Genomic DNA, 27,180 nt, shown 5'->3' on the forward strand with positions numbered 1-27,180 from the left:
GAGCCTGCTGCCACAAAATGGCTGCCGTGCATCACCCAGGTGAGGGGCGAGAGATTCAACAGACCACAGCATTCATTCATTCATTCATTATCCTAACCTGCTTATTGTGGTCGCAGGGGGGCTGGAGCCTATCCCAGCATACATTGGGCGAAAGGCAGGAATACACCCTGGACTGGTCGCCAGTCCATCGCAGGGCACACACACCATTCACTCACACACTCATACCTATAGGCAATTTAGACTCTCCAATCAGCCTAACCTAACCTGTGGAAGGAAACCGGAGTACCCGGAGGAAACCCATGCAAGAACTCCGCACAGAGAGGACCCGGCCGACAGGGATTCGAACCCAGGACCTCCTTGCTGTGAGGCGGCAGTGCTACCCACTGCACCATCCGTGCCGCCCAGACCACAGCATTACATTTTTTATTTTTTTTGTTTAAATGCGTATTGCGCTTGAACACGACACTTCTTGAATTGTCAGTTGATGCATTAAGTTGGAATGTGTTGGCTCTAATGTAAAGAATATGGGTTCCCAAACTAACACAAAACTTACCATATGGCTGCAATGTTGTTCCATCACATTACATGTCATGTCATGTCATTTGACTGACGCTTTTATCCAAAGCGACTTACAATTGATTTAGACTAAGCAGGAGACAAGGGCCTTGCTCAAGGGCCCAACGGCTGTGAGGATCTGATTGTGGCTACACCGGGGATCGAACCTTCAACCTTGCGGGGCCCGGTCACGCACCTTAACCACTACACGACAGGCCGCCCCAGTTGTGGCAATGCTACAACATTGGCAAAACATTTCAGTAACATTGCGAGAACATTTTGTGTTTGCTGGGTGCACACTGGGTGCACACTGCAGGCAGATGGAATGTGAGGTGCCGCACAGCGATGGTGGCAGAAGATGAGCCCCCCCCCCTCACTGTAAAGCCGTGAGATCACGAGATGGAAGGCACTATATAAAACATTCCACTCCATTTAGCACAGATTTGCGCCCCGGGGTGGCGGGGAGCCCGGAGCATATGGAGGGGTGTGCGAGTGAGCGCGTTTTTGGCAGACGGACGGGGACTCTCCTGCGCGGGACAGAAGGCCGGGGAGAGGGTACTGGCATGGCCCCCGTAGCCGTGACGACGCTCGTGCCCCTCCAGGCGACAGTGGGACACACGGCATCGCCGGGGGCGGGCCGGGGAAACGCACGGCCGCGTCTGTGCCAAGGGGAGGCGCTGACGGCCTGACGCGTGCGAGAGACCCCTCTTTCATCTGTCCGCTGCTCTCGGAAGAATGCCTTTCTTCTGTCGTCTCTCTCGCTGGCTTTTATAATGACTGCTCCGGAGCCGCAGCTGGGGCAGGGCCGTCTGGCTGAGCTCCGGGGGGCTCCGTGCCCACTCCCTGCCCCTCCCGGCCCATCCCAGCGCCGGCCCGGCCCTGGCTCCGCTCCAGGCCGGGGGCTTCTGAAGGGGGGATCGGGCTAATTGCGTCCCTGGGCAGCGCAGGTAATGAGATGTTTAGAGAGTTACGCTGTGGCCCGCACGCCTGCCCTGGCTCTGCTGCGTGTTGGGCCAGTCTGCCCACAGGTGTCTTTCAGCAGCGATTAGCGCACTGGCATCTGATCCCTGACTCACAGGAAGTCATTCCCCTTTTTCTCTGTGTCTGCACATCGCTGCTTGCGCCGTGCCACAATGACGCGCGCTTGACTACGAGCAGGAGGCCCTTGAGCAAGGCCCTTAACCCTGCATTTCTCGAGGGGAGGATTGTCTCCTGCTTTGTCTAATCAACTGTACGTCGCTCTGGATAAGAGCGTCTGCCAAAACGCAATTAATGTAATGGCCGAATGCTTTAAGGAACTATTACCGCTCTTCAGAAAAGTCCCAATGCACTTGGTAAAACTTGTACTGGCTGTTTAGACACTGATAATAAGAAATGGACAGGACAAATGAAGTAGTTATGTTGCCCTTAAAATTGAACAAAGGGTCACGAGAATGGTCTGCTGGTGTTAATTGACTGTGGCCCTTGGTAAAGGCAGAGCACAATTTTATCAAGGAGACTGCCTGTTGGAAAATTTGGAGAACAGACATCTTGTAAACAGCCTAACCAATGAAAAGAGTACCTTGAGCGCTCTGCATTCTCAGGTGAAATACACTTTTAAAGGGGCTCGTTGATAAAAGGGTAGGAAGGAAAGGAATGATTCTGGCCTTGAATTGCTGAAAAAGTAAAAGCGGCCAAAAAGTCAGTGAGGCACATAAAAGAGCACCTTTAGCGCCAAAACCATATTGGCAAATAAAGTCTGATACCATCAATTGCAGGAAATGAAGCAGGAAATGCCATTTTTCCGATAACAGGAAAAACTAATATCCAACTCTGGCAGCAATAGATTTCCATTTTCCAATACGGCTATGCTGTTAATGAAGACAAAGTCCCACCTGTATCACAGTATTCCCATGTTTTATTCTTGGACCTGTCAGTCCTGTTTGGACACATTCTGCACTAGTTTCCTTTAACACCAAGCCCAGCTCACTGGCAGCCTGGCGTTGTCTTGTGAGGGAACTTACAGGTGCCGTGTCCATGGTCACCCTAGTGTAAAATCCAGCTATGACCAGCTGGAATTACCAGCTACCAGTTCTGTCAAAACATAGCTTGAGCCGGTCAAACCATGTTGAGTAAGGAGCTGGTCTGACTGGTCAACCAGCTACCAGCTGTTTCAAAACCTAGCCTGAGCTGTTTCTTCAGCAGGGCCTGTGCGTGCGCAGTCACGTGGGTGCCGTCCTCACCTTCAGTCATGGTCTGGAAGTACATCTTTCCGCTGTAGCGTCCAAAGCCGGCTACGGTCCTGGCCCGCACCTGGAACACGTAGATGGCTCCTGGCTTGAGGCCTCGAATGACCACCGTGTTGGTCTGGCTCTTCACCGTGGAGGAATTGTATTCTGTCAGGTCCTAAGGGGATATATGTAATAACGTTTAAAGGCCAGCACAATAATTACCCTGTAGGAGCAACCAGCAGAATTGCACTGAAGAATCCAGCAGTAATGACCACTGAAATCACTGTAATAACTGTAACCGCAGACATCACGGCATGCATCAGTACAGTAGTTAACATTGTCAGCAAGATGGCCACACCTGGCAGGAAATTACATTGCCATGGAGATGATCCATCTGTCAATAATTACCATTACCATGGAGATATCCACATCCAGGAATGTGTAAGTCACGTGACGGTTCTGATTAGGGAGGTAATTATAAACACTAATAGTCAGAATGGTAATTATAAGCGCTAATAGGCGTCGCAGCCAAAGCGGCGGTTGACTAATCAGCCAAACGGGCCTCAGCAGCCGCCACAGCAGTTGTCGTGAGCTGGAATGAAACGGCTCTGGAGAGAAGGGCTGGCAGTTTTAGGTCAGGCGAGATGAATGTGTTTCAGCTGCACAGACGGTGCGGCATCATTTCAGCGCGACACAGCCATTTCCCGCAAAGCGGGAGCATCATGAAGGCGCCCTCGCTCGCTCATTACCGCGCGCCTGCTGAGAGGGGCTGACGTGCGCTTCGACAGAACGCGTACGCCGCTGTCTGAGGGAGCTGGAGCAAGGTACGGGGGGAGCGTATGCCTGTCTGTGTGTGTGTGTGTGTGTGTGTATATCTCTGTCTGTGTGTGTGTATGTGTATCTCTGTCTGTGTGTGTGTATGTGTATCTCTGTCTGTGTATGTGTGTGTGCGTATGTGTCTATACGTGTGTATGTGTGCCTGTGTGTGTGTCTGTGTGTGTGTGTATGTGTGTCTGTGTGTGTGTGTGCATGTATCTCTGTGTGTGTGTGTCTGTGTGTGTGTGTATGTGTGTCTGTGTGTGCATGTATCTGTGTGTGTGAGTGTGTGGGTGTATCTGTGTGTGTGTGTGTGTGTGTGTGTGTGTATCTCGGTCTGTGTGTGTGTGTGTATCTCTGTCTGGGTGTGTGTGTGCGTATGTGTCTATACATGTGCGTATGTGTTTTTGCTAAAGTTGAAGACCCTGCTTTTGAAAAAGGCGGTTTTATTTTTACATCTGTCAGTACTTGATCATCGGCCCTTCCATAAAGTTTTTATTCGCTTGAAAGCCCCCCAGCTTTGCAGCTGTTTGAATCCAGAGCCATGTAGACTGGCTGTCACTAATCTCCACTAAAGGGAGGAGATGAAGCTCTAGGTCTGCTTGGAACAAGTGCCTGTAAACAGACACAGAGCAGCAGAGATGGTATCTCTCACCCACAATAAGATGAGAGATGTGCTTTGTTTTGTCCGCAGCTGTCAGCACGATCCTCAGATAAAAAACTTGCAGCCTATAAACCGCAGTCAGAAATAGGAGGACAGAGGAGCAGGGCCTAATTAGGGCCCTTGTTCTGGCAGTGTGGGACGATGCATATCTATATCTGAAAACGGGCACACGGCACATACCTTCTCGTAGTACTGGAGCTCGTAGTCCAGAATGACCCCGTTGGGCTGATCGGGCTGGGACCAGGACAGCGTGATGCTGTCCACAGTCCGGCTCACCTGGTGCATGATGGACACAGCTGAGGGCGCTAGGCGAGGAAGAGAGAGAGAGAGACAATTACATTATTGGCATTTGGCAGACGCTCTTATCCAGAGCGACGTACAGTTGCTTTGACTAAGCAGGAGACAATCCTCCCCTGGAGCAATGCAGGGTTAAGGGACTTGCTGAAGGGCCCAACGGCTGTGCAGATCTTAATGTGGCTACACTGGGATTAGAACCACCGACCTTGCGTGTCCCAGTCATTTACCTTAACCACTACGCTACAGGCAAACCTCAAAGAGCAAAATGCCCATCTCACAACATCTCGGTGTCCTTTATGTTGGAACAGAGGTGTCAAACTCCAGTCCTTGACTGCTGGTTTTAGGTGAGTTTCAGCCCAAATGATTAACCGATGAAGTTATCGATTGGAGTCCACGCGTCTTGTTCTCAAGACCGTAATTCGCTGCTGATTTAAAGGAAACCACAAATACCCGGAGACACAGCAGCCCTCCGGTTTGACAGCCATGAGTTAGAGCAACGTGGCTCCATAGAAAAGAGTGAAGAGCACGAACACGGCTAGCAGTCATGTCTGAATTTCACTCGCATCAACCAGACATATGTCAGAGGCTTGCGTTCACTCTGAAACACATTAAGTGCACATGCAGGCAGCACACAGCACACATCACCATCTGCAGTTAAACCACCATTCTCACACAGGCGCACACACGGCCACACACAAACAAATATTTGATTTCTTCATAACCGCTGAATGAGCACATTCATTCCACAGCCTCGCACAGTGAACGGCGAAGGGACTGTCAGAGATAAAGAGGCTGGAAAGGAAAGGGGGAGACTATAGGGACTGCTGCTGTTCCGTGTGTCGGGTTGTCTCCGCACTGGTTAGGGATATTCGTTGTCGCAGTGAAGTATCGGTCAGAATACGCAAGAGTCTTTAAAAGGTTTTTATACCGCCACATAAAACACACAACATGGACACAATCCAGGGTTAGAAATATTCGGCAGATGTGGGTGGTAGTTAGCATTGACCACTGGTGAGGCTTTAAGATCAAGGGAGAGTAGGGACGGACAGGTCAGAGGGCCTATCATGACCTATTGGGTAATTATGCGGGTGTGGTCACAACTGATTTACAGTCTTTTTGGGAACTTTGGGGTTCAGCATGTGGGGTACCTCCCAAACAGCTTTTAGCCAGTTCTGCAGTGGCGTTGGAGGGATGGTGGGCAAACAAATAGGACAGTGTCCAAACTAAGTTCCCTAACACGTGACCCTTTCATACAGAGGTGGTCCAGTAATGGTCCGACACGTGAGACCCCACATAACCACGACCGGCACAATGTTAGCAAACCGCAACGTGCTCAAGTCAAAACAAAGCCCTATTATCCCGCCTTCACAGGGCGTGCAGGCACTGAGATGAAAGGCTTCCGCGGTGCGAGCTGTGGTATCGGTGGTCTGAAAACTATTTTTCACTGTCGCTTAAAAAAAAGAAGAACGAAAAGCACTCTGAATCTGAACGGATAACGCGCACACAAAATCTCTCGTCAGGCCCGGAGACCGGGTCCCTCCCTCGTCAGAGAGCGGGTTCCTCTCTCGTTTTGCTCCAGTAATTGATCTGTGCTGCTAAACTCTTGAATGTCAGAGCAAAGTGTTTGGCAGTGCCGACTTCCAAGGCTGAGGCCTCAAATTTTAGGAGGAAGAACAAATTTGTGGTGCAAACCCAAATTTCGCAGTCACACAAAAACCCAATGCAATTTGCTTGGGCCGCAAATATGCAATACACAAAACTGAGATTTTGTTTTGGCTTTCTAATTTTGTATCTGAGGTTACGTTATAGCGTCTTTTTTGTGCATAAGGCACTTTTACTGTACGCGACTGAAATTCAGTCAAGTACAACAAGAGTTTCCATACAATGAGTTATAGTCAGATTTTGTGAATTATAGTGTTTATTTTGATCACGTGCGCGGTAATAATGTAGTGCAAATAAGCCAAATCCAAAAATGGCAGCTTTGTCATGGGGAGGGAGTGGGTCAGAAGTCAAGGCCAAGCCAAGCGGAAGAAAAAATGTCACCATGCGTCATGTGATTCTTCATTCAGCGCGAGGTCAGTGTGCCTCTCATCTGTTACGTATAATGCCTTGCGAGAGACCAAACCCTGGGGAAGATCACAAGAGGAGCCATTGTCTAGTGCGCATGGTTATAGTCAACAGCCCAAGGAAAAGGGAACCTCTGTATGGATGCGGCCAGAGGGAAATACGGCTGACAAACACCCAGCAAATTGGTTTACGATGGTGTGCACAGGAGATGAACCCGACTGTTAAGAGATAACTGAGTAGTTTTATGCTGGCCCCGGACCTCAATGCCCAGCAGACGCTGTGAAACATTACATGATATAGAGCTTTCACCCTGGACTCCATTTCCCAGTAGCATCTCTGTGAAAAATGTGCCTATTGAATAAACCCTGAGAATTGCATCAGATGACCCCCGGTGCCATTAAGTATTATGTGCGAAGGTTCAGCCGCGGCTGAGTGTGAAAGGTATGGAGAACGTCCCCAAGGGCCTTCGATCTTCCTGCCCACATGTACGGCTCCAGACGAGACACTGCCACTGGTCTGTAAGGCCTAGGAGAGTGATCCCTCCTCTATTGCAGGAGTAGAAGTAATTTACTGGTGCAATTTGCTTGCAACGTACCACACAGCAAGTTTCACAGACCTTACTCATTACACACACGTGAAGACAGGCGGTAAATAAATTATACATTCATACCTGCGCAAAAGTCTGAAATGTCACAAAAAGCTTACTTGGCACGGTGCGGCAGTCATTTTTCAGGAAGTGTTTATAAAGTCTGAATTGATCCAAGTTGGTTTCGAATCTTTCTCAGGGCCGACACGGTGCTTTCACACGAGTCCGCCCTCCCTCTCTGCTCTAAGACTCTGTTTACTATCATCCCGCCGTCCACCCTGTCAAAACCCCAGCCATACGGAGAGAAAAATGGCAGCCGCAGGATACCAGCTATTATCCAGCAGAAATCACATGAGTACTTTACGACTGATATTCCTCTCTGCGAGGGAGAATATATACAAAAACATTTTCTTCGTTTTTACAGCCGCAGTCTGGGAAGGCGCCTCTGGGGTCAGCATTCACACTTGGTCTTGGAGGATTTTTGCGAGATTGACTCGATTTCAGCGCGCCCCGTGAGTACTCAAACCCGGTCCTGCAGGGCTACGATCCAGCAGGTCTTCCTCCTCTCCTTATAAGACCGCCATTTCAGAGCCAGGGAGAGGAAGCTAAACCGATTAGCTCACAGAAACAGTGTGCGGAAAAAGGCTGTTGAGCAGCTGGCTGGAAAACGAGCCTGAGGACACAGTCTCTCTCCTGGATGTGAGAGCCCTCCTGTGGAAACAGTCTCTCTCCTGGATGTGAGAGCCCTCCTGTGGACACAGTCTCTGTCCAGAACCTGAGAGCCCTCCTGTGGACACAGTCTCTGTCCAGGGCCTGAGAGCCCCCCTGCAGATGCAGTGTCTATCCAGGACGTGGGAGCCCTCCTGCAGACCAGGGAGGAGATTCCCGGGAGGAAGCGGGAACGCTTCAGATCCGAAGCCGAGCGGCCCTTTAAGGGAGGGCTGCCCCGCCCGGCTCTGTCTGTGCCGAATTACCGCCCGGCCCTTCACTGGTGCAGTCATGAGCCTCGCATTCAGAGCTCACAAGCTTTCAATCACAGACGCCCGTCAGTATACGGCCGCCACATGCTCTCCGAGCATGCATCCCATTTACATGAGACACGGCCATCCGTCCGCGTTCTGTACGGCCGATCTGCCCCGGGGGCCCTCACACACACACTGCGCATATGTTCTGATGCATTAAAGATGGACAGCTGCCAGTACAAAATCTTCCCGGGCCGATTCCTGCGGTTCTTTCAGCACGAAGACCACTTCCTGACTTGTGCAAAATAACTGACTCCCCTGACTCCCCTACCCTAACAGCAAAAGAGTGGCAGTGCGCAGCTCTTTGATCGATCGACCGATAATACCCGGGGCCCGGCCCCTTGAGATGCGTTTTGCTTGTATGCGCTAAAGCGTTCGCCTGCCAGCCACAGTCGTCCTATTCCTCCTGCTTCTGATAAAGGAATGCAGGAGCTTAGCAGGGTAGTGACAGCATTGGCCGTTCCTCTTTTAGTGCGATGCCGATAATGGCGGTTAATGACATCGTGCGGCGCTCCAGCTGTCACGGCGCGGTAATGGAGGCAGACTCGCCCTCGGAGCGAGGCCTCGGCCATTTCGCTGGCAGGGCCGGCGCGTATTCACGCGACACAGTTCCCAGGGAAGAGTCCCAAGCAGGGAAACGCGCAGGAGAATCCGCTTCGGTGCCAGTGGAATCTGGAGGGAAAGGCACACACTGGTATACGTTAGGGAAACGGTAGCCAAGGCTTGAAAAGTGATTCGGGAGGAATTGGGATGTGAGACTAAAATGTCTCCCTCCCACCTCGCTCTGTCTCTTTCTGACAGTGACAGGAATCACGAGACATTCTCTTCATCGTGCACCCCACACATGAACATGAACATGAACATGTTCTGTGTGTGTGCGCATATGCTTTATTCAGAGAATGGGTTAACCTACTAAGCCCACTGTCTGACTACAGCCAAATGATGCAATTTCTTAAAAGCATCTTAAGAGCACACAACAGCACCATTCAAAGATTTTTGGTCACTTCATAGACCCAGAGTCAATTTTATTTACCAGGGACAGTGCACATTAATCAACATTTTCCACATCAATGTAAATGTTAGCTAATGAGCTTATTTTCATCTATAGTCCCTAACCTGCATGTCATTGGACTGTGGGAGGAACCCGAAGGAGACCCACGCAGTCACAGGGAGAACAAGCAAACTCCACACAGAAAGGCCCGGGCGGGGCTCCAACCTAGGACCTTCTTGTTGTGAGGCAACAGTGCTACCCACTGCTCCACCAAGTTAGAACACCAATGATTGATGCTTATCATTAAAGACAACAAACTATAAATAAAACATGTAAATGCCAACAAAATCATAATTTTGGCTAGTTACAATGAGACAATAAAACACTTACTATAGGTAAGGACAATAAAGTAAACACAACAGTTCGATAACCTGAGAACATACAGTAACTGCCCTTGCAAGAGAAGGGGGGGGGGGGGTACCCATTAGAAGAAATGTGTGAAATAAATTAATTGGAATAAATCTGTGAAAAACAATTCTCTCTGGTGACTAAAAGGAACAAAAAAGCCTTGCAATCCTGCATTACAGACTGGGCATAGAAGGACATGAAAGGCCATCCAATCAGGACAAACATGTGAGCCTGAAGTCATCCCTGCTACTAAACTACAGCAGCTGAAAAAATGTTCAATCTGGGATACTTGACATCTGGAATCCAGAACTAACAGTCCACATCTTTAAGAGCGGAGACAGATTTGATCCAAACAACTATTGACGCATTAGTCTAAAATGTAATCTAGGGATAGTTTTCTACAACAGAAGAAACAGAAAGATCTTACACTTCTCTAATGAGGACAGGGCTTCGCAAGTGTCACACTGTATTTTTACCGACTACAGTTCACATTATATACCCTACATATTCTACTTGATCATTACATGCTGCAAAATAAATAAGAGGAGGATTCACTTTGACATCGCAAACTGAATTTTCCCCACAGCTCTTTCAATAAATAATTCAACCCATCACACCTTATGACAGTGAAGTGTGGGGTCCGCTTACTGAAGAGAACAAATTCTGAAATATGTCAAATCACATCCTAACGGAGGCAGACCTCACTCCCCAAAAATAGGAAAGGCTGTTCACAGAGCACCACATCATAGTTGTCGAAGACAAAGCGATGCTTTCTTTTCAGCCGAAAAAATATATAATAAATAAGAGAGACGGCGCGGGAACAGGGCGAGGCCGGAGCCAGAGCGAACCGGAATGCCTAAAGAGCTGTGCTGTGCGGTCCCACACTCTGCAGGAGGACCTGGCAGCCCTGTGAACCGCTCTAGCGTGAGGTTCTGGAGCGGAGACGCGGCACAACGCCGGGGTATAAAACACGCTGACGCCGTGCCACATTCACAGAGGTACTCCTCCCCCCGGCACGGAGGGCCCGGCCACTTCCGCCGTCCACAAAAGAAATGAGATTTACGAAGTCATTTTCCAGTCATTTAAATCTCCGCCAATTTAACGCTGCATCCCGGGAACATCGGTTGGCCTTGCAAACGCTCAAAAGCAATTTCCTGAACCCTGATCCGTCTCATTCAATCTCTCTACCCAGTCAGTAAATAAATAACCCTTTGCGGCTATTGTTCCGTCTGGGGCCTTTCTGTTCTAGTGCTCCCCTGCTCATTCAGGGCGTGTTGCCCCTCTCTTTCTCTGCTGCCCATTCAGCCCGTCTCACTCTTTCTGCTCCCTGCTCGTCGCCTGCCTCCAGGCTTTCTCTGGTAACGATTGGCCAAGAGAGGCACACACACAACCCTCACAGAGGCATGATGGGAAGAAGGAGACTGGTGGAACAGCACGCACACACACACACACACATACACACACAGCTGCATTTTTTGCTATCCTGAAAAAGCCATCGGCATTTAAAAGGCATTCCTCTCTTTACCATACACTAATTTTTCCAGAGGCCTATCCTTGCCCCCTCGAGAGGCTAACTTGTGAAACATGTCGGAGAACGGACTGCATTTAACGACATGAAAGACACATGGGGGGGATAAGCCCACCACAGACCGAATATCACCCGGCTGAGGGACTCCAAACCAGACACCTCCATAAAAACCTGCACATTCCTCACTGGGGTCTGTTCAAACTATTCCTCCATCACACGACTCATTTCATCAGTTAAAGTTAAAGAAGACGCTAAAAGATGCAGCTCCTTGGCTGAATTCAAAGGTGTATATTCTTCTGCGCTGTCCAATTAAGATAATACACATTTACCACCCCCGGTCCTCCTCTAAACAAGCAGTGTTCTCCCTGCTGTAACTATTCCTGATTTACAGCACTCTTCAGGGGGAGCAGCCTGTGTTCTGCATGCACTCTGAGAACACTGGACCCAAACCAGCCTGGCAGTCCTCCCTGATCCCCATCTGCAATAGATTTCTGGGTTGTTTCATCTCTTGAGAGAGTTTCCAAAGTAGTAAAGCCTGACTGTTGAGATTTCAGTTCCTCATGCTTTAAAGCATCCTCACTGATCTACACACAATATGCAAATTCCGAAACACTAAATTCAGAGGCTTACACAGTTGTCAAATGCTTATCACTGAGACGATTATTTCTAATCCAAACCGCCCCAAAGCAATGAAAAGTTCTGAAGCTTTCAGAACAAAGTACAAGGTCTCAGTCTGCGTTTTTTCTGTTTTATTTATTCTTAGATTAAGGAAGCGTTGAGGAATTTATTCATGCTGTTATTTCTCATTTTTCAGATGCCACTGCTGGTTTAGAAATTGGGGTTTGGAGCAAAAGCCCCACATCGCATTTCTTTTCAGCAACTACAAACCTAATGGTTTTAAACTGCCAAGCTCTGTGGATGAGTTCAGTGGAGGCTGTGGTATCAAGTTTTTCAGACCATTCGCAGGGTCTGACCTTGGAGAACCGGGAGACCAGGCAGGTGACGGAGAGGACTCATGAGCTAACACAATCCAGCTCGTTCCATAGCTGCCCATAAGCACACAGGCCTCTGTTTCCGAAGGTTTATCCGGAGCCGGGCTCCTTCAGCCTCTCGTTACTCACTGAGCTGATTCAGATCAGATGGTGTGATTGTGCTACCCCTGCACTGCTGCATCTCCACCAACCGCAGCCTGAGAGGAGCGCCAGGATGAGACGTGCTAACAGCTAACAGCCGTAACTGGGCCTTCTCTCCCGCTCGCTGCCATCAGGAACCACCACGCACTCAGCCCCAGGAGGAGGACAGCAACCAACGGGAATACATGCGTTCAGAGCAGCGTCTGCTTATTTAAGAGATATGGAGAATATTACCTTCGGCATGTATCCCTGCTGTATCACAGAGCTTTAGAACAAACACCATAAACAAACCCTATTTCTGGAAAAATAAGATTGGTCACTAAGGAAAAACTTTCGGCTCAGATTTCAGCAGTAGATATCTCAAACGTGCAGTGAAAAGCCTTAAGAAATGTTTGAATATGGTCATTGGAGAATTAGGCTGTCTGATATCAGCAATGTGGGAGGTAACTGTTTTATCAGACAGCCTAATTCTCATATACACTCAGTGATCACTTTATTAGGTAGACCTATACCCCAGCTTGTCAATGCAAATAAAATGTCTAATACATACCTAAGAGAGTGCTCAATGAGTGTACATAGCTGTATTCAAACACTTATTAAGGCTTTCTCAGCACATGTCTGCAGACGCTGCGGTCATCCCTTGCACAATGCACCTGGAGCCCACCGGCTTCCCGATTCAAAAAATGGTTAGGTAGTTTGCATTCTGCTGCCGTATCAGAGGAGTTACCATATCTTCTAACATGCGAAACCGGGTTGGAAACAACTGGGAGAAATGATTGAAATCTATGATCTCTTCTCTGTCTAGTATGCGATACAAATCCCGAAGGCACCTTGTTCTTGTCACTGTAGCAACCATGGCTTAACTCACATGGAATGCCTCCTACTCTTTCTCCCTGACAGAGAGTTTGGTCAGAGAGTTCGGACAGATCACTCGACCATTGCCGAGGAGAGCCCTCTGCTGTCTGCTGCTGTTGGCCCGACAACCGTGCATCCATCAGCTTGGTGTACTCCTGGCTTCAGGGTTTGAATATAACTATATGAGAATTAGGCTGCCAAATACAACAGTGATTCAGGAACAATACTCATAATTATTATTGCTAATTTCGAACAGAGAGTAACTTTTCCATGCTCAAAGATGCTACCTATCATCAGAGACATGTAGGCCTGCTTCATGTGACCTAATGCAGTGGCTAAGAGAGATGGACCCTGGTGAGGAATAATGAACACAGCTCCTGATGTGTGTGTGAGCTTGGGCTTGCTCGGGGGCAAGAGTGCGGAGGGGCCAGCGCAGGTCAAGAGACGGAGATGCATCACCCTCTGAGTACTGTTTATAACACAAGACTTCTTCAACCGCACGAGTCATGAGAACAGACCAAAGTACCTGCAGCTGACAGTACAATGAGCTAAACTGCAACTACACTGCAATGTGAAGAGAACTGAGAAGCTCCAATGATTTAATCTAACATCCAAATTTTCCATCCATCCATTTTTATCATTTTATTAGAGGATGTTTTAAGAAGCATTTGTTGATTTTAATTCAGGAATTAATCAATTTTATTCATGAGGACAAAATTCTTCCCTCCAGACATGTGGTTTGGCCCTACATTTCAGCAACAAAACTAAACAAAGCACTACTTGCATAACTTCTTGTGGGTTATTTTATCTCTTTTTATCATTATTTTTTAAGAATAAGGCTTCCCTAAATATGCTCTTTAAATATTAGGAAACACAAAGGAGAGTTGGCTAATGGCCGCCATACACAGCCCTACTGAATAAAGCTATCCTCAGTCTACCTTAACCTTAAAGTCCTCCACTGATCATGCTTAATTTTTTACAATCTGAATCAATATGCTTTTCCCAACAAGCTTGCGACAAACAACAATAACTGAAGATAATATACAACTGGGTATGTTTAAGCCACCCAGAATTGAACGCATTCCCCCCGACATACACAATAATTCACAACATGCTACATAATTAAAGCCTGCTTTGCCATCCGTTGACATCTTCAATTTCATTCAGTCTGGAGAAGCCACACACACGCATAATGAGACAATCCAAATGAAATCTAAATGACAATATAAATGTTCCATCATGTAAACCGAGAAGGACGGGAGGAATCCCAAATGAAGCAAACATATTAATATCTGTAGGCTCAGCTATTGACCGATGAATATACCCTCATGAATATTCATAACGCCGAGACAGGGCCAGCATTTTCAGTGCGGAGCTCACAGAATTGTTCTGTGGTAGAGCATAACGAGTCTGACATCATTATGCTATTTGAGAATCTTCGAGCACACCCACTCCTTTCCAAATGCAAATGTCCTGACCTTTTTCATGCCTGGTGTGTATGCAGCGTACAGATAAGCAACTGTCAAAATGGCTGCGCCTTGTAGCTTTCAGCCTCGTCTTAAATCGAGCAATATGCTAAATAAATAAGGTTGAACTGAAGAAAGCTACACTAAATGCAAACTTCAATGAAGGGTTCGCTTTTTTTCGGTAGCTCCTGGAAAATACACAAACATTTGACAGAATAATTCCACAGAGCAATCGAATTAGCCAGAACCCGCAAGTTCCCGCAAGTCCTGTGCATGTCTGCGTATGTTTGTGAGAGCTTGTAAAGGCTGTAAACACATCTCAACATTCAGGGATAATTTGATTTCACAGCTGCCAGAACCAATGAGAGATGCTATTAGGTCAGGGAGAGGGAGGGGCCAGGGGTGGGAGAGAGAGAGAGAGGAAAAGGGAGAGGAAGAGAGAGAGAGAGTGGGGGGGGGGGGAGGTGCGTAACTCGTCCTGAAGCATACTAACCAAATACCCATCACTACTAATAATCAAGTGAAAATCTGGATAAAATGCACTTATTTGGAGCATCGGGACAATGAAAATTTGTTTGAAAAGTTTACTACTTGAAAAGTGGTGTCTCTCTTTACCATTACAGAGGCAAACCAGAGGCAGAACCTGACCAAGTATTGGTGTAGTAACTATAGTTTGGCCATTGAGGCCAGCCAACATATAGTCACCGCTGATAATGGAGGACGGTGTGACTGGGATGGTTAAAATAGAGGCAGTTACTCTCTGTGCAAGAGATGGAAATAGATGATAGATGAATATTTTTGAGTCTATGCATGTCTTTTTCAGAGGCACAGATACAGAAACATTTTTACTTTTAAATTCCCCAAAGTGGGGAAAAAAAGATTTGTTATACAGATTTTTTAGGAAAGTTTTTCCAACTTTCCAGTTTTTCCAGCTCATGCTGCTAACTAATGCGGCAGCCAGACTCTGCATTGAGGTTTGTGAGATGCTCAGATCTACCTACTATTGTTTAGGACCGGCCAAAGGAACTCATCAACTATAGCCCTTTGAAAAAAGCCCATTATGCGGTTTTGTTTAAAGTTATGCAGCCAATACCAGGACAAAAATAACCATTCATTCACTCACAGGTTTTGAATGACCCAGTAGTGTTTAAAATGGGAAGACTGGTCTGGCAGGTCACCTGTCTTGTGCTGGTGGCCTGGTTACCCTTTGGCGAGTGCAATTTCAGAAATAATGAAGTCATAAATCTTCAGCAAGCACAGGATGGGAGAACCGGATGAAACCAATCACAACTAATGAGACTGTCTCATGCACCCAGTCTGTTCACCTGCAGTACATCTGCACTGTCAGACTACATACACAACCACTACACATCCACACAACCACTACACAACCCCAACGCAACCAGCACACATCCACACAACCACTACACAACCACTACACATCCACACAACCACTACATAACCTGAACACAAACCCTACACATCCACACAACCACTACACAACCCCACCACAACCAGCACACATCCACACAACCACTACACAACCCTAACACAACCACTACACATCCACAGAACCACTACACAATGCCAACACAACCAGCACACATCCACACAACCACTACACAACCCCCACACAACCACTACATAACCCCTACACATCCACACAACCACTACACAACACCACATATTGCTTAGTTTGATTTAATTTCTTTGTTTTTACATCATTTCACCAATTAACTGCTTTTACCCCCAATTTTATGTCCTATATTTCTTGCGGTGTACCTGGGCAGAAATAAAAATCTACCTGTGCTTGTAAATAAAAAAAGAATGGCATCTGCATGTGTTCATACTAACAGGTACAGTAAACATACTGCATGTGTTCATACTAACATACTGCAGCTCATACTGACTGGAGGTCAATGTGTCTGTCTGTGCATGTGTTAACTGGTGCGCATGCTAGCGTGTAGACATTCAGACCGTCTCACAATGATCTGAGCATTATGGGGGCCTCTGTCTCACTGGTCTCTAATAACTACCAAAGACTACTCTTGAATTCTTGTCTCAGAATCCTGGCAAGGAGAGGAATGTCATAACTGAGGTTCAGAGAGATATTTTTATTAATATTTTTTAAATTAAGATGTTTCCTCAGTACATTTAAAATGGAATTTGTCACGGTTCACCATTCTGACCAGGATTGTGTCTCAATGCCAAATCATACAATTTCAGGGTAACAAGAATGTTCCAGAATTAGTCATACTCCCTGATTAAATGAACCAAAATGTGTCAATGTGCTGACACGCACACTCCATGTGTTGGCGTCTTCCCCCTAACTAAGTCTGCAGTTTCCCCTAGCGATTCAGAGACTTTCAGAACTGTTGGGTAAAGATGTGTAGTTTGGTGGGGCCAGATTAAAACGAAAACCTCATTCCTCGCTCCGGCATGTTAATTGCTCCTCGTTGACAAGTCACAGAATTAAGCAGGGTGGCTCACATGAGAGAGCGCTTTCACGCCAGTCAGATCTGATTTATGCATCTGTTTGTTTCTTTCACGCCGAGCCCTAAACCCGGAGCTGACGGTCATTCCAAACCTTTCCGAAGCGTCCAATGAACACGCAGCGCATGCGGTGCCCTTAGCACCGCCTCCGGTAATTAGGAGTGACAAGATGTTTTTGTAACCTCGAGGGCCTCCGAAACCCCGGGCCGTAATTACGACCCCCGCGCCCACCCCCCCCGTCCCACCGTGTTTTGGGGCCAAACCGGTCACGGGTGTGTTGGGGGTGGGGGCTTGATCCTTTCACAGCTCCGTCAGACGGGATGCCTCCGCTCATAATCCGACGTGACAGACAACGCAGGAGACGGTACGCGACTGCCCCGTACCCCAATTTGCAGCGATTGCGTGGTCAGGGCCGGGCGCTCCGCATTGTGACGGGCGGGAGGGAGGGGAGAGGGAGGGGAGAGGGAGGCTCATTAGACGGCTTTGTTACACGCAAGGGCCCGGGGTCCCCGGCACTGCAAAAACCAGAAGCGCCACTGAGGGGGAGAAAAGAGCCGTTTTATGAACGTAGGCAACCCTTTCTTCTCAGGGCGCGCTAACAGCCTGAGTGATGTCTGACGATTTTACTCACAGGGTCAAATGTTAATGTTTTGGGGAGTCGGGAGTGGAAGAAAATTGAATGGCCAATAAAACTTCAAAACACTGGAACGCAAACATTGCCGCGTGAGCCCACCAGCCGAAAATGCCAGCTTTCCCATACAGTACTTAACTTCATCTGCACAGGTCACTGCCCCACCTTTACTGCTGCCACTTCAAAGAATTAAATCCTCCTCTTCAGCGGCGTAATGTGTAAATGAGGGTAATTGAATAAACCTGTGCTGGACGTGAACTTTCGGAAGCAGTCCGCTCCAAGCACAAATACAAGGGTCCCAAAGAGTAATGAACTCACATTTCAGCTCATGATTTTTTCTACTTATTTCGAATTTTCCTGGCGATCCTGAAGGCCTACTTCCTGGACGTCGAAAGAAGCCAAACCCTTGGAGGCGTCTGCCAGAGTGCGTCGCCCTTTGGTTTGACGCAGGCGACACACTCTTGAGTTCAGTAAGGTAATGGTAGGGCCTCAGACAGCCTAGTCACACTAGATTGAACTCGGACCAGTCAAATAATCAGAAATGACGTGCACCTCTGCTGCCAGCAGGACTCAAAAGAGAGGCCGGGATAAAGGCCCCAGTCTTTCCCATCAGTTATGGGAGAGCGAGGCCTGGCATCACCGGCTATGCATTTTACCGAGACAATTAAATAGCTAATCAATTCTGTTCCTTTGTGAAATAACTGGAGCGCAGTCATCTAGACCACAATCACTTAGCGGGGAATGAGAGCTACCACGTCCGTAACAAAAGCCAGACTGGCTGGATGAAAATGAAATGCGATGTCAGAGATGACAAGGAAAAAACAAAATTTAAAAATGAATAGCAATCATATCATTCAAATCAAAGCCAGGCCTGGTTTTCATGAAGGATATGTACTTTAGGAGAAGGATACTCATCTCGTATTAAACTCTGAATCAAACTGAACATGGAAATAAACGGTAATACATCTGGCTGTAACCGCTTTTGTGGCAGAAGGTGCCACTCAGAGAAACGAGAGAAGGACACAACTGTTTCTTGGGAAGCTTAGGAGTAACTAAACGCTGAAATCAAATGGCAAACTTGGCACTAATCACAGGAGAAAGCTGTGTCTCTCTCTCTGTTCTGATTAACAGGAGGCACACACGGCATCTTTTTCAACACCCAACTGTCACCCACTGAATTTGGCCAATATCACATATCTTTTATATATAATGTTCTAACATTGGATGACATAGGCTATCAGGTGCTTTTATTTTAATCCTGAAATTCTGACCACAAAAATCCACACTGTGAGTAGAACAAAAGGAAAACCACACACTCTCAGAAATAAAGTGACAGTGGAGGTATATTTCTGTTCTTCGAGGATCAAATTTCCTGAATGTACCCTGAAAGTAGTCATGTTCTCTTTGGGAACAAATGAGTCCTTTTTTCTTGCAAAAAAGGTACAAATGAATTATATATTGCTGGTGAGGGGTACAATTTTGTGCACCTATGGGGTATCGCCCCAGCGACAAGCATTTGTCCCTTTATTTCCGGGAGTGCACTGAGAGAATGCAGGAAGCACAAACACACACAGGAGCACACAGGAGCACACAGGAGCACACAAGAGCACACAGGAAGTAAACTGCGTGTGGACTCACCGGCCTGGTTGGTGGTGATGTTGACGGAGGAGTAGTGCGGGGAGTAGGGGCTCTGGTCTGAGACGCCGTTGACGGCCTGGATCTCGAAGGTGTACTGCGTGTGGGCCAGCAGGTCGCTGATGTAGACGCGCGGCTCGGTGAGGCCCAGTTGGCGCGGGACGAACTGCACGTTGTCCCCGCAGCGTGTGCAGCCCCCGCGCCCCGCCCCACAGCTCTTACAGATGATGTTGTACACCACGTCCTCCCGCCCGCCCGCGTCCCGCGGAGACACCCACTCCAGCATCAGAGACGTCTCGTTCACGCTGGAGATCACGCTCTGGGGCGCCGAAGGGACCGCTGCCATTACACATACACAGACGCAGGCGGGTACATACACACACACACACACACACACAGACAGAGATACACACACACACACACACACACACAGACAGAGATACACACACAGTCACACACACACAGACAGAGGTACACACACACACACAGAGATACACACACGCACACACAAAAACACACACACATAAGCCGTTAACATTCTGTCTCATTTTCTTAAACACTGTGCAGTGCTGCAGAATCAGAGCCAATTCTGAGAACAATTTGAGCTTCAACAGCATACTGCCTTGATTCACTAACCAGCACAGAAACCCTCAACCACTAAAATACAGCCTCGACCCCACTGGTGTAGACATACTGTATTGCATTACATATTGTGCTTACAATGGGCCCATTTGTGGATAAATTATGCAAATATGTGTGTAAATGTTATTAGAGATGTTGGATGGTGATACGCATAATGCAGTGTCTGAAGAAATACAAGCAGTAAAACGATTAGGCTACTCAACCACTGAGAAATTAACAGAGAAACATGTAATCGACTGACAGGCCCAATAAATATACAATGAATGCTACTCCTTTTCATGGATATACAGTACAACATTTTATCAATCTGTTGATCCACTTACATTTAATGAGCAAACAACAAAGATAAGAATGACAGAAAAAACAGCAGCCTCTTAAATATTCACAAACCAAAGGAATATCTTGATTACTACTCCAGTGACTCTACCCAAATAGTGCTTTCTAGTCCTGAAGCAATAAGATAAATAGAATACACAGAGCTACAAGGCCCTCAGAGTCCATTAGGCTAAGATGGAAGTCACAGGACTAGGCTTGATTGAAGCTCAGTCATTGTTAGCCTAGCCTAACTGACAGGAATTGCTGGCCAGCTATCTCTTGGGAACAAATGCCCAGCACAGGATGGATTTGATGGCAGTACAGAGTCAACAAATGAAGATGTAGGGAAAAACAGGCTATATAAGGCAGTATAAGAAGGAGTATAGGCTATGCGTATAAGCAGAATGACACTCTGACCGAATAAGTTTAGTTGCGTTTATCATTTTAAGTTGTTTTAAACTGCGATTACTTTACTTCTGCAATTCTGCCTGAATCGCCCAACCATTTCTTTATCACATTATTATTATTTTTACCCCAAACTGGCCAAACCATGGATAAATCCATGGTCCGGTCACACAGCGCACCAGAACATTGCACAGAGACTGCTGTTCTGTGAGCCACAGGGTGCTACAGTACTCATCCTTTACTGCAGTGCTGCTGTTTACATGCCCTTCATGCCTTTGCGGCCCTGTGCCCTGTAGGGGGCAGCAGTGCAGCGGTCTCAGAACCCCGGGGGTGGGGGTGGGGGGTCTTACGTACTGGTGCAGGGCATGCGCAGGGGGTCCGAGTCCGTCCGGTAGTAGCCGTTTCGGCAGACGCAGGTGGTGGCTCCCTCGTTGGTGGTTCGGCTGTTCATGGGACACTGTATGCAGGACTCGTCCCCCTGGGTGGGCTTAAAGTAGCCGGACGGGCAAGCTGCAAGCACAGGGAGGGGCAGGGTGAGCGGGCACGGTCACACACACACACACACTTTATTTCATTACGCAAAACCATCAAACAAGAATCCGCGTTTAGAGTCGTGCCAAGTTACAGATATTAAAACAGTCTAAACGAATATTAGATCAGTGTGATAAAATAGAATTCCGATAAAACACCTTTCTTCTAAAAAGAATTAGAAGCTAATAAGTGCAACAAACAACAGCAAAAACAATAAAAACAACATACAATGTAATTTCATTGGGGGAAATGAGCTTACAGCTCAGAAACTTCAAGCCAATAAAAGATGCACTTCAGCGTTGCAGGCTAGCTGGGTTCAAGGAGACTTGCGCATTGTATTTCCATATATACGACTGGATATTTACAGAATTGATTCAAACACAGCATCTTGCTCAATAGGAATCAACAGGAATGTGTCAAGTGTTAGACGTATGACTCTCTGACCATGGACCACTGCTCCACCTCAGTTCATACACGTACAGAATGCTTGCGTTCAGTCACTCAAAGCAATTCATTGCATTCTCACCTCCCTCCTAAAACAACAGCCCACTTCAAACTTCTCACATCGACAGTTTGTGGCGTGGTTTACTCATGCGTTCCACGCTAATATCCTCACTCAGGACCTGCAAGCGATGATGAGGAGGTGTTACGAAGGATGAAGGCGACTGCACGCCCATGGTGTTACCCTTCCTGAATCTGCCAGAGCGGACCCAATCCCAGAACGCACCACGACCATCGCAGCCAAAGATGTCCAGCGAAGCTTTCTCCCAGCGTAGGAGCGGAGTGTGAATCTCTGTGTTTACAAGCTGACTACATCCCCTGCTCTCTCCCAAAAACACACAAGAAAACCTCGCTGCCAAACAACAGAGTGAAACGCAGCCCACGGCCCGCCCCCCCCCCCCCCCCCCCCCCCGTTCTCACGCAGGGTGGGACTCCCAACCCCACTTCAGTCAGACCAGAGCTGGCAGCACGGCCGCAATTCCCACTGCCTCTGTCAACAGGCACGTCCACCTTTTGCCAAGCCTCTGACTAACATTACAGTAGAATATTATAAAAACATAGTTAACCCTGCGTCCCTGGCACCGAGTTTTCCGGTTAGCGGACGCGCCAGGGAAAAGGCCTGCATCATGGCTATTGGAACAGAGGAAACCCGAGTGGGCGGACCCCTGCTGGGACTTCAGCAGCCGCAGATTGGGCCAATCCGTGATGGTTCTGACACCTTCTAAACCCACAGACTCCGACCACATTTCTGGGAGCGAGGCAGCGCGAGGGCGAAGACGCCAAACTCGTATCGTCCATGTGCCAGGGATTTATTAAAGGCTACATTTTTACTTTCAAATGTTTTTTTTAAAGTACATTTACATCTACCAATTAAAAAGAGAGAGATAGAGCAAGAGCGTGAGAGTTTTTTGTCTGTGTAACCACACACGAACACAGAACACGGTCACTTCTCCTTTGTGGGCGACGGAGAGGAGGACCGGGTTCATTTTACCTTTATAAACCGGGCTCAGCTGGACGTCGAGTGCCGCTCCATTTACCCGGCCTGACGAACTCTCCATTAGTTTTTTACGAGGCGCGGCTGCATGCGAGCCCAATTACCGAGTGGAGAAGAAGAAGAAGAAGCTAAACGCGGAGCGGGATCCGAAGCTGCAGCCGGGGAGCCTGGCCTACCCCGCCAGAGGGTCTGAGGTTCTGCAGCTCGGCGAGGGGCGGGCTGGGCCCGGACGACCTTGAGCGACTCGCTTCCAGATGCTTCCATTGTGCCAATACTGTCGAGGGCTTCTGGCAAACGCGGCCCTCTATGTTAAAACACTCCACTCCTTGTATATACCTCAGTGGAGCTCAATAAGATGGCCTCCCGACGTATTTCCTTCCTTTACCTAGGTGTGGTCGCCCAATGAAGAAGGTCGTCGGTGGTGTGAGGTGGGCTGGGGGTGTGGGTACCCAGCTACACAAAATCCACCGGGAACTGTTCGGCTATATCGTTATTAATATTACAAAACAAATAAACACTTTGATTCCACAGTGTTTGACAGGGGCAGTGAAATTGTGCAGTAATTGAAGCAGAAAGGAAGCACGAAACATTCTAATGGAATTTATAAACACTCCCGACACAATTCGGCAGCTGGGATGTCGACGGACCTACAGCACCAAAAAGTGGTTCCAGGTGCAAGCGGGACCCAGTGAGCCACCCCAGGCCAACACCAGCGCTCCGGTGAAGGGAAAATATGATTATGTTTGTGATAATATGTGGCCATGAATTGCTCATAATAGAGTACTTTAGGTTTATTGCCTTTAATAGTGCAGCCTGACGTAGAGGATTTAACACGAGCCCTCCCAGGACTGCAGTGTATAAAATGCACAAATTTACACTTTACAGAAAGGATCTCTGCCAAAGCACAGTGTGATTTTATAGCAAATCATCACTGCTAAGTCTGATTCACATTTCATCCACAGTCCTGTGGCCCAACAGGCCCAGGTGTGTGTTTGTGTGTGTGTGTGTGGTCCAGGTACTGTGTGTGTGTGACCCAGATACTGTGCGCGTGTGCGTGTGTACGTGTGCGTGTGCGTGTGTGTGTGAGTGCGTGCGTGTGTGTGTGTCTGTGTACGTGCGTGCGTGACATGGCTCAGGCAGTAAGAGCAGTCGTCTGGCAGTCGGAGGGTTGCCGGTTCGATCCCCCGCCTGGGCTGTGTCGAAGTGTCCCTGAGAAAGACACCTAATCCCTAAATGCTCCTGACGAGCTGGTCGGCGCCTTGCATGGCAGCCAATCGCTGTTGGTGTGTGAGTGTGTATATGAATGGGTGAATGAGAAGCATCAATTTTACAGCGTTTTGGATAAAGGCGCTATATAAATACCAACCATTTACCATTTACCATTTGAGTGTGTGCGTGTGTGTGTGTGCAGAACTGTGTTATTCTCACTGCCCCTAATAGAAATGGAAATTACTGTTTCACTTTTTTCTACAGCCCCAGAACAGTTTATCCTACAGTCATACAAAAGCAGAGGGGAGGCAGTTCTACATGTGTATGGTCTGAAAATGTTTTTTATAAATATATCAGCTCATTGTATACCCTGACCTATAGTGGAAAGCAAGCGGCACCAACTTGTCTCCCTGCTGATTGAAAAGGTATGGTAATCCAACTAAATCCAGGTCTATTGAGCAAAAACTCATGACCTGTTCCATACCTCTCTTCTCCTGCGGCCCAGGCTGGTGAAATGACTCCATTGTCCTGACGCTCCAGTGACCACGGCGGCCAGCAACCCCCTCTCCCCTCCCCAGTGACCAGTGTCCCCCTCTACCCTCCCCAGTGACCAGCATCCCCCTCTCCCCTCCCCAGTGACCAGCATCCCCCTCTCCGCTCCCCAGTGACCAGCATCCCCCTCTCCCCTCCCCAGTGACCAGCACCCCATCTCCCCTCCCCAGTGGCTGACCCATTCAGCTGCCTGACCCCCCCCCCCCGCCTGCACCGCCCGCTGCACGTGATGAAAGTACCCTTACAAAGAGCCAGGAGAGAGAAAAGAAAGGTGTGTGTGTGTGTGTGTGGTGGGGATGTGTGTGTGGGTGAGTGTGTGTGTGTGTGTGTGTGTGTGTGTGTGTGTGTGTATGTGTGAGTGTGTGTGAGTGAGTGGTGGGGGTGTGTGTGTGTGTGTGGTGGGTGTGTGTGTGTGAGTGTGTGTGTGGTGGGGGTGTGTGTGCGTGTGTGTGTGTGTGGTGGGGGTGTGTGTGTGAGCGTGTGTGTGGTGGGGATGTGTGTGCGCATGCGTGTGTGTGTGTGTGAGTGTGTGTGTGGTGGGGGTGTGTGTGTGTGAGTGTGTGTGTGGTGGGGGTGTGTGTGTGTGTGAGTGTGTGTGTGGTGGGGGTGGGGGTGTGGGTGAGTGTGTGTGTGCGCATGCGCGTGTGTGTGTGTGAGTGTGTGTGTGGTGGGGGTGTGTGTGTGTGAGTGTGTGTGTGTGTGCGTGTGGTGGGGGTGGGGCGGTGGGTTTGGGAGTTGGTGATGTATAAGGAGAAAAGGTTTGTAAAAGGAAAAGGATTGAGGGATGGCAGCTTTTGTTAGCGCAGCACAAAAAAGTGCTGAAAGCTGGAGAAACGGGCCGCGTCGGCCAGCCTCTGTGCAGAGCGCTGAGAAAAGCCCCTATTGTGGCTGCAAGGACGGCGGCCATTAACATCGGCTTGACACTTTCCTCCCCCCCTCCTCTCCTCCACCTCCTTCTGTCGCTCTCTCCCCCTGCTTCTACCTCGCTCATCCTCTGTCCATCCCTCCATCAGTCTTCATGTGTCTGTCTTCTTTCAGTGTGCCTCTCCTCTTAATACGACACCTACCGTAAGTGTGAACACCGCCTATGTAATTCCAGCCAAGGAGAGGTATAGACAAAGGTGGGTTTGGGCCACAGAGAGAGGTGTCATCCTATTTCCTATTTTTTCGTGATAGGAAAACAAGACTTCATGAATCTCATGCTTCACTTAGTGCGTTGATTCAGAGATATTTCTGTCCGCTAATGATTACATGAACCTTAGTCCTCCTGAAGACATGCATACACTACACGATTTTGAAATCCCCAAGAAATTACCGACTAATTCTGTAGTCGTAATAAAATCTAGGAGAAATCCTCAGTCTGTTGGCTCGAACAGTCCTGTGTTGTGAGATGGACAGTGATGCGACTACAGTATTACCATTCCCAACCAGTTTTGAATTTGTCTGGGGACACCGAGACAATTTCAAATTCGTTTGATTTTGTCGGAAATCGCTCTGAAGAGCAGTGACAGGTCTTTCAATGTAATTGTCAACAGACATTGAATGAGCCATGAATGAGAACGGTGGGGAGGAAGTACAGAACGGTGAGGAGGAAGTACACTACACTAGCTAGCTAACTAGCTATCTAGCTTGCCTTCTTTCTAACTGGGTGTGATCGTATGTGTCTGTGTCTGTGTATCATGCACAGAGTAGTGAGTGTATTAGTTAGCTAGCAAGCTTGGTGTTTGTCCGAGACTGACCTGTCATCTTTCCCAGTGGTGTGGCTACTGTCAGCTGTGGAACCAGGCCTTCATTTGAAGAAATAAGTCTCAACCTGTTCCCAATACTTTTCTTCATTATCAATCAAGCAATGAATTTGGTGAATAAGAAATATCGTTAAATATAATGATTTGTGAATATGCTAGTTGTTTTCTTTTTGCCATAAAATTGTGTTACAAAACCTACGCCTGTACGCTGGAGCTTACATTTAAACCGTACACAGTAGACCTACCCTAAACTGTTTCCGTTTCTTTTCCTAGATTAACAATCAAAAGAATTTGCTGAATAATAGAGATCAACATGTAGCCTATAACAATGAAGAAATTATCATGATAACTCGAGATAACTAGGCTGCAATACGATTACTTAATAAGGATGGGAATCATTTGCACAAAAGAATTATCTGAATTTTAACTCATGTTCTAGCAGTTTCCTTCTCATCAGAATGTAATATGAAGATGGCACTCAATTTCATCAAAATTAATTAAATATTTAAGCAATATTTAATAGTTTAAGAGGAAACCTGCTTGTTGGGCTTATTGAACCGGCGTATCGAACGCTGTTGAATACAACACATAATTCAGGCTAGAAAAAAACAAAGAATTAATGAAAATCTATAAAATGAGCATTTAAATCACAGAATTCTCACATTACATATTGAAATATCATCGTACATAAATGTGGATAGGCTTATAGGAAAATACTACACAAGTTTATGATGCAAAGAACAATAATGCAATTTCAAAACAAACTGGTAATAATTTTGCCTATTAGTCTTGGGTATTGGCTGTCGTCCAGCCACACTTGCGTAGCCTTGGCAACTTGGCAACTCCAGAACTGGAAAGTCTTTAAAAATGGTGTAATCTGTGACCCCACTATGATTCTCCGTGCTTCCTAAATTATGTAGTGCGTGCTC

At 47.7% G+C, this 27,180-nt stretch overlaps 1 protein-coding gene across 1 annotated transcript in view; it reads right to left on the reverse strand.

Annotated features, from left to right (window-relative positions):
* LOC133109515 (ephrin type-B receptor 2-like) overlaps window positions 1-27,180 on the reverse strand; it is a 139,382-nt gene that overhangs the window by 18,343 nt on the left and 93,859 nt on the right. The window contains exons 4-7 of the mRNA XM_061218845.1: window positions 21,074-21,229; window positions 19,361-19,696; window positions 4,426-4,550; window positions 2,778-2,940 (exon numbers count right to left, since the gene is read on the reverse strand). Coding sequence (XP_061074829.1) covers window positions 2,778-2,940; window positions 4,426-4,550; window positions 19,361-19,696; window positions 21,074-21,229 — 780 coding nt within the window. The remainder of the gene's footprint in view (window positions 1-2,777; window positions 2,941-4,425; window positions 4,551-19,360; window positions 19,697-21,073; window positions 21,230-27,180) is intronic.

The sequence above is a fragment of the Conger conger genome, chromosome 14 (genome assembly GCF_963514075.1).
Source record: "Conger conger chromosome 14, fConCon1.1, whole genome shotgun sequence".
In the NCBI taxonomy this organism is placed as follows: Eukaryota; Metazoa; Chordata; class Actinopteri; order Anguilliformes; family Congridae; genus Conger; species Conger conger.